At 34.0% G+C, this 8,385-nt stretch overlaps 1 protein-coding gene across 1 annotated transcript; it reads left to right on the top strand.

Annotated features, from left to right (window-relative positions):
• The first annotated feature begins 4,836 nt into the window (after window positions 1-4,836).
• LOC107006178 (uncharacterized mitochondrial protein AtMg00810-like) lies at window positions 4,837-5,285 on the top strand. Its single transcript, XM_015204801.1, has 2 exons — window positions 4,837-5,169; window positions 5,244-5,285. Exons 1-2 carry the CDS (start codon window positions 4,837-4,839, stop codon window positions 5,283-5,285), a joined length of 375 nt encoding a protein of 124 aa, XP_015060287.1.
• The last annotated feature ends 3,100 nt before the right edge of the window (window positions 5,286-8,385 follow it).

The raw sequence follows: 8,385 nt of genomic DNA on the forward strand, positions 1-8,385 counted from the left end.
CTTATATAGTACCAAGACTCTTGCACATCCATTCCTAAATTTCTTATGATGCTCATGTTAGTTGTTCAAGATTGTTGGTACAACAATGTTTGATCACTGCAAATTGAGAATATGAGACATAAGAGATAGTATATAAGTTGTGTCTCTTGCTGGTTGTATGTTTTCACTTTACAAAGAGCAATCATGCCAACGACGAAAAGCATAAACTTCTATAATATGAAAACCTAAGAAGGAATGTAGGGAATCATTGTTGAAGATAAGACACCCTGATGAATTAGGTTATAAATCTGGAAGGATGGAAATTAATTTAGATCCTTATTGTAAACAAGCAATCACACTGATAAAAATAAATAATATTTCACACTCGGCTTAACATGTGATCACATAATTTCTCAAATAAGACAAAGGAAGAAGACTGAGCAGGGTATGGAGCATACAACCAGATCTTGCTACCAAACACATCATCCCGTCGAAATAAAGTAAATCCGTGAATCTAAGATAAGAGCAGGCAAGAACGGATTAAAGTCACTAGATTCAAAGTAAGCCACAAAAGGGAAAAGAGAGGGATGCTTATCAGAAACAACATGCTAAAATTAAACAAAGAAAACAAATAGGAATTTAATTTATAACTGTACAGTATAAAGAATTTGTTGAATAAAAAGATATTTTTCCATTAATTAGTTAGTTGTATTTTTTTAGTTAGATTGTTAGAATGTTAGTTAGAGTTAGTTAGAGTTTGTTAATGAGATGTATAAATACAATATGTACAGATTGTTTTGTTACAAGTTGAATACACTCAAACATTATATTTCTTCCTCTTGTCTTCTCTTCTCTTCTCTTCTATTCTCTTCTCTCATCTTGAAGGTCCTCACATGGTGAAGATCAAGGATCTTAACATGGTATCAAAGCTTGATTAATCGACCTCATATTCCTTCGATCTTCTCTCTGTTTTTTGTTTCACGTCTTCCTTGTTTCATCTCGTTTCTTTGCTGTTTGTTTAATTCTCCGATTCGACATTCTCAACAATTGTGAATACCAGTTCACCTGCAGATCTGGAAATTGGAGCTGAAGTTGTGTCTACTGTGGTAACAATCGATCAACATCATCCTTTGTTTCTTCAGCCCAATGATACACCAGGTAGTTCCCTAATTTCGATTAAACTAACCGGCCCTGAGAATTATGCATTATGGAGTAGTTCAATGCGAATTAGTCTATTAGGTAAAAGCAAGTTAGAATTTTTGGATGGTCGATATCGTAACGAGAAGTTTGATGTTTCTCTTCATGATTTGTGGGAGAAATGTAGTGCTATAGTCCTTTCATGGATTATGAATTCTGTATGTACTGAATTACTTAGTGGAATTGTATCTGATCTTCAAGAACGATTTGACAAGGTTAATGGATCTCGAGTCTTCTTCCTTCATTCACAAATTTCTACTCTTACTCAAGGAATTTCTTTTGTTTCAACTTATTTCTCAAAACTAAGAGAACTTTGGGCAGAATTTGATGCATTGATGCCATGTCCTGGATGTAATTGTGCTGAGTCTAGGAAATATGTGGAACACTTCGAGTATCAACGCCTTCTTTAATTTCTTATGGGTTTAAATGAGTCTTACTCATAGTCTATTAATCACATCATGATGAAGCTTCCTACTCCATCGATTAATAAGGCATATGCCATGATCATTTCTGAGGAAAGTAGAAGATCTCTGGGTTCTTCTTCTTACAGCTCTGAAATTGCTGAAGGGACAGCTTTGTTTAGTGGTAAAAGTAACTCGAGTCTACACACTAACTATCAGGGAAACAATTCCTCCTACAAGGGCAGAAGCAGAAGAAGTGATCTCTACTGTGATCATTGCCATCTCACAGGTCACACAAAGGCAGTTTGTTACAAGTTAATTGGATATCCTCCAGATTATAAATTCAAGAAGAAAACAGGGCCATATCTCAAGGAAAATGACACTAGTAAGGGCAATCCTAATCCTAGTGATAGTGGAAATCAGTTTGGAGGTCAATATAGTGGAAATAAGTTTGGAGATCAATCTGCCAATTTTGAAGGATCTTCTCACATGTCTAAAGGTTCTACTGATGCATTTGGTGCTATTCCTCAATTTACTAAGCAACAATACAAACAAATTTTAACCATGCTTGATTCAGAAAAATCTGAAGCTGATCATGTAGCCTTGACAGCAGGTATGATCCCTTGTACTACTATCACTGCAGATGATGTTAAGTGGATAGTGAATTCTGGTTCTTCTAGTCATATGGTTAGCTCTGTTGCACTTTTATCCCACACTACAACAGTAAACAAGAATGGTCTAGGCAAGGTTCATTTGCCTACTGGTAATGTAGTTAATGTAACTCATAAAGGGTCATCCTGTCTCTTTCTTGGTGAAGAGATAACCAATGTCATGCATATTCCTGAGTTCAAGTACAATTTGTTGTCTGTTTCTCAACTGACAAAGGAGCTTTAGTGTGCTGTAATATTCTATCCTGATTTTTGTATTCTTCAGGATCTCTCAAGTGGCAAGGCCAAGGGGATTGGTAAAGAAGAAAGTGGATTGTATGTGTTCCAATCAAGTCATAAGAAAGTATTTACAGCAAATGTTGTTGCTGCTGCAGCTACTAATGCCTGTTCTTCATCTCTTGGAGTTTCTTCTAAAAATTCTGATAGCTATAGTATGAATCTTTGGCACAAGAGGTTGGGTCACACCTCTTCTGCCACTATAAACAAGTTGTTTTGTCCTACTACTACACATTGGGACAAATGTATCAAGAGTTGTAATGTTTGTCCTTTAGCAAAACAAACTAGACTGTCTTTTCCATTAAGCACCACCACATCTGAGTGTTGTTTTCAATTAGTTCATGGTGATGTTTGGGGTCCTTATAGAGTTCCTACTTATAATGGCAAAAAATACTTTCTTACACTTGTTGATGACTATTCTCGGTATACTTGGTTGTGTCTACTACCTTCTAAAGCTGAAGTTGTTGTTGTGGTTAAGGAATTTCTGCTTATTGTTCAGACTGTTTATTCTTCTGTTGTGAAGTTTCTTAGGACTGATAATGGGTGTGAGTTCTTTAACTCACAAATGGATGGATTGCTGAAGTCTTTTGGTACTGTTCATCAAAGTTCTTGCTCTTACACTCCACAAAAAAATGGAGTGGCAGAGAGGAAACATAGACACATCTTAGAAGTAGCAAGAGCTATCAGATTTCAGGCTGGTGTACCATTGAAATTTTGGGGCTATTGTGTGACCACTGTTGTATACATAATTAATAGATTGCCTTCTGTAATCATTCAAAATAAATCTCCTTTTGAGAAACTTCATAGCCACCCATCTTCTCTAGCTCACATGAAAGTATTTGGCTGTTTGGGATATGTAACTCAGGTTAGAAAGGTGGAAAAATTTTCTCCAAGAGCTATTCCTGCAGTATTTCTTGGTTACTCAGTGTCAAAAAAAGGTTATACTATGTATGATTTGGAATCCAAAGTATTTTTGACAAGTAGGGATGTCTTATTTCAGGAAGATTCTTTTCCTTTTAAGACAATTTCCACTTCTCCTTCTCATTTGTTTTCTCTGAAGGAAGATGACCTTCAGGTCTCCTATATAGAGGATAATGCTCAATCATCCTTCAGTGTTCCTGCTCCTTCCTCTTCTGCATATGTTCCTTCTATGGATGTTTCTTCTTTGGGTGATGTTTCTGCTTCTGAATCTCCAGCAGTACCTGTTGTTAGAAAATCTTCCAGGACTACTAAGCCTCCTATTTGGATGCATGACTATGTCTCCACAAGCAAAGGAAGTGCCAATTGCTGTTATCCAGTATCTGATGTGGTCAGTTATGATCACTTATCACCTGTGTTTAGAGCTGCTTTAGCATCTTATTCTGTCATCAAAGAACCCACTTCTTATATAGAGGCTATTAAAGATCCCAATTGGGTTGCTGCTATGCAATCTGAAATTCAAGCATTACAAGATAATCACACTTGGAGTCTAGTTGAACTACCAGCTGGAAAGAAACCTATTGGGTGTAAATGGGTGTTCAAAGTTAAATACACATCTTCTGGAGCTGTGGAAAGGTACAAGGCTCGACTTGTGGCAAAGGGTTATAGTCAACAAGAAGGGTTAGATTACACTGAGACCTTCTCTCCAGTTGCTAAGATGGTTACTGTCTGGTAAGTTGTGGCTGTGGCACCAGCTAAACATTGGCCTATTTTTCAGATGGATGTTCATAATGCTTTTCTTCAAGGGGATTTAGTGGAAGAGGTGTATTTAGAGGTTCCTTCTGGTTTTGCCAGCCAGGAGGGGAAGCATGTTGTCTGCAAATTACATAAGTCTCTTTATGGACTCAAACATGAACCTAGGCAATGGAACAAGAAACTCACAGATGCATTGATACAACTTGGCTTCTCACAAAGTCATTTTGACTACTCTTTATTCACCAAGACAGTTCAAGGAGAGCTGGTAATTGTTTTGGATTATGTGAATGATTTAGTGGTAACAGGAAGCAGTACAGATCTGATTTTACAAACAAGGAATGACTTAAAGCTAAAGTTCAAAATGAAAGATCTTGGAGAATTGAAGTTTTTTCTAGGAATTGAATTTGCGAGATCACAAAAGGGAATAGTGATGAGCCAAAGGAAGTATGCATTGGAACTAATTAGTGAGTTGGGATTGAGTGGCACTACACCAGTTAACACATTTGGAAACAAATCTGAAACTTACATCAGTTGACTATGATGATTTTATAACTAAGGAAGTAGGTTCTACAAATGAAGATACATTACTTGTTGATCCTACTCAATATCAACGGCTAGTAGGGAAGTTATTATATCTTACTATGACTAGAATTGACATTGCATATGTAGTGCAAGTGCTAAGTCAATTCATGCACAGTCCCAAACAATCTCACATGAATGCTGCCTTAAGAGTAGTGAAATATATAAAAAATGCTCCAGGTCTTCGTCTTCTAATGCCCTCAGACAGCTCTGAAAAATTTGTGGCATATTGTGATTCTGACTGGGGTGGTTGCTTACAGACTAGAAGGTCAGTCACAGGATATTTAGTGAAGTTTGGCAATGCTATAGTGTCCTGGAAGTCAAAGAAACAAGAAACAGTAGCTAGAAGCTCTGCTGAAGCAGAGTTTAGAAGTATGTCTTCTGTTGTGGCTGAAGTAACTTGGCTGATTTGTTTGTATAAAGAGCTGGGAATAAGTGTTGAGGTTCCACTATATCTTTATTGCGACAGCAAAGCTGCTATTCAGATCGCAGCAAATCCCATTTTTCATGAAAGAACTAAGCACATTGACATTGATTGTCATTTTGTGAGAGACAAGATTATACAAGGTATTATCAAAACTCATTATGTTTCTACTAAGGAACAGCAGGCTGATCTATTAACCAAGAGTCTTGGCAGGCAACTACATGAACATTTAATGACCAAACTATGCTTGAAAGATGTATTCAAATCATCAGTTTGAGGGAGGANACTCATTATGTTTCTACTAAGGAACAGCAGGCTGATCTATTAACCAAGAGTCTTGGCAGGCAACAAAAATGAACACTTAATGACCAAACTGTGTTTGAATGATGTATTCAAATCATCAGTTTGAGGGAGGATGTTGAATAAAAAGATATTTTTCCAATAATTAGTTAGTTGTATTTTGTTAGTTAGATTGTTAGAAAGTTAGTTAGAGTTAGTTAAAGTTTGTTAATGAGATGTATAAATACAATATGTACAGATTGTTTTATTACAAGTTGAATACACTCAAACTATTTCTTCCTCTTGTCTTCTCTTCTCTTCTCTTCTCTCATCTTGAAGGTCCTCACATGGTGAAGATCAATGATCTTAAGAATTGACAGACATTTTACTCCATAATATTTAAAAATTATAAAAAGAAGCTAAAAGAGTGAGGATTTACTTTTAAAAAATCTAAAAAAGAATTATTGCTTATGAAAACAAGACGAAAAATGCTAAATACTAATAAAAGAAAAATAAGTTCGAAAAAAGAAATATTACTTTTATATCTTTTACAAAATTAAGAAACTACACAAAGGTAGTTGTAGAAACTCAGATTGTGAACAAAAGTAGGAAGGATGAAGGGCGAGAAATTTGTATTGTTGAAGATGCGAACTGAAACAACTTCAAAACCTGTGTGAAAATATCTGGAATTTAAAAAAGGTGATCTTAGGAGTTTACCATTAGAATTGAACTCCACGTTGGAGAGAATTCTAGCTAAGTATTCTCGATCTCTTCTAACGAAGATTCATCAATCATCGTCGATCTAGTGATGATTTTTACGCGACTCTGTAGGGAAGAAAATATGAGTAGTGGAATTGGAATTATTAAAAGAGAGACTCGAGTAAATATTGTCCATAAATGGGATTAAAATATGTTGTAGCATATTCCAATACAAATTGAACACATATATAAAAAGTGTAGCCAAACAAAAATTGTATTAACATACAAATCAACAAACGTCAAAAATTGATTTATCAATTAAGGATTTTAATTATTGATTATTATTATTTTCATATTAAGTGAATTATAGAGATTTTTCGTAATTTAAAATAAGTGATTTTTTCAAAGTTTAAGAAAATTATTAGAATATTTTTTGTTATTTATCATTCATTTTCATATGTTCTTATGTACTTCATATTATTTAAGAGACTACTTGAAATTAATTAAAAGGATATTAATTCAAATAAGTATTTAATTTACATCCTAAAATACTTTTCGTATTCGTTATGTATGCCCCAACAATTCACTTTTTTAATTAATTACACAGAGTAACACATATATATTTTTTGAAATAATAGACTAATTTTTGTGACTGAATTTAATTTAACAAAATGAAAAGCATACTTAACTAAATTAGTTTTTGATATAAATTATTTTCCAAGCCAATAAATATGCTGAAAAATTATTATTATTTTATACAGACCAAACTATTACTCAAAAACTAATATATATATATATATATGTGTGTGTGTGTGTCTGTGTGTACACACACATATATCAAGGTATATTCATTTTAAATAACAAAATAATGAAATATCTTTAAAATTAATTCTTTTTGTAGTGCACAAAAAACATCAACAAATAAGTACTTATTTATTATCACTATTATTAGATATATAAAAATACTCAAAATACTTATTTAAATGACTATAATCATCAATAATTTTCACTACATGATTACTAGTTTAAATAAGTTCTTTAAAAAATAAATTTAATTTACAAATTTAATATTAATATAAATACCAAATATCCATATACAACATTATAATAATTCACTAAAATTTGGATTAACACACAAATAATTTTAAAAATACCAAAACATAAGAATTAGGGACGACTTAAAAGTTGCCACACAAGATCTTGTTTTAGTGGCAACCTTGTCGCCATAAAAAGGTTTTTGTCGCGACTGGTTTTTAGTCGCACCAAATACTTTTTTAATCATATTTTTGTAGACAAATATTGTGTCAATATAAGGAAAGTTGCCACTAAATGATACTCTTTAGTAGCGATTGTATAAACTATCATATTTTGTGGCGACCATCTTGTGTTGCCACAAAAACAACGCATTTTGTGGAAACTATGTATATCGCTACAAAACGTTGTAACAAGAAAATGCATTTCTTGTAGTGCATGGACATTAGTGAGCAAAAAAGAACAAGGTAGCCGAAAGAACGAAGAAAAAAAGGCATGAGGATTGCCTAAACGATTGGGCGAGTCAACAAATGGCCATGGTCTCGCCTAATGTTCAAGTGTGATAGGTCTTGAAGGAGAAAATCAAGTTGACGATAGAAAAGAGCAATCAACGAGTCATCAAACAATTTCGTAATGGAGTGCTTTATTGCCCAAAGTTACAGAACATGATGATTTTGAAGGCCAAAGCAAAAAGGCGATGTAATTGTGGAAAGGGCGGATCGCCGAGTGGATCGGGGATCCAAACTTATTGCGCCGAATGGTCCTTTGCAACACATATTTAGCAACTATAAATTCATTTTTATACTTTTAGTTTATCAATCATCATTATATATTAGAGTTTTTAGAAGAAATGTTTTGGTTTTGAACAGAGAGTATTGAGGCAGTATTTTCCTTTACTTTGAAGATTTGAAGATTTTCATTCTTGAGTAATTGGAAGTGGATATTGAAGATTCTTTATCTTAAACCGTTGTAAGGACATTATTAGTCTTATCCAGTGGATGAAAATACAATTTGGTAACAATTTCTCTCTTTTATGATGTCTAACTAAACCCCAATTCTTGGGGGTGTGATTATGTGATTATGGGTTGATTTATGTCACGACCGGAGAGTACCCCTAGAAGTAACACGATGTACTTGACCTCTCAGAGGTATTATACAAGCCCGTAGATTCATTCAT

This window comes from Solanum pennellii, chromosome 12, assembly GCF_001406875.1.
Source record: "Solanum pennellii chromosome 12, SPENNV200".
Lineage (NCBI taxonomy): Eukaryota > Viridiplantae > Streptophyta > Magnoliopsida > Solanales > Solanaceae > Solanum > Solanum pennellii.

Coding starts and splice junctions, on each gene's coding strand:
- LOC107006178 (XM_015204801.1), top strand. CDS start 4,837: ATGACTAGAATTGACATTGCATATGTAGTGCAAGTGCTAAGTCAATTC. Junction 5,170..5,243: donor TGTCTTCTGTTGTGGCTGAA/GTAACTTGGCTG, acceptor TTATTGCGACAG/CAAAGCTGCTATTCAGATCG.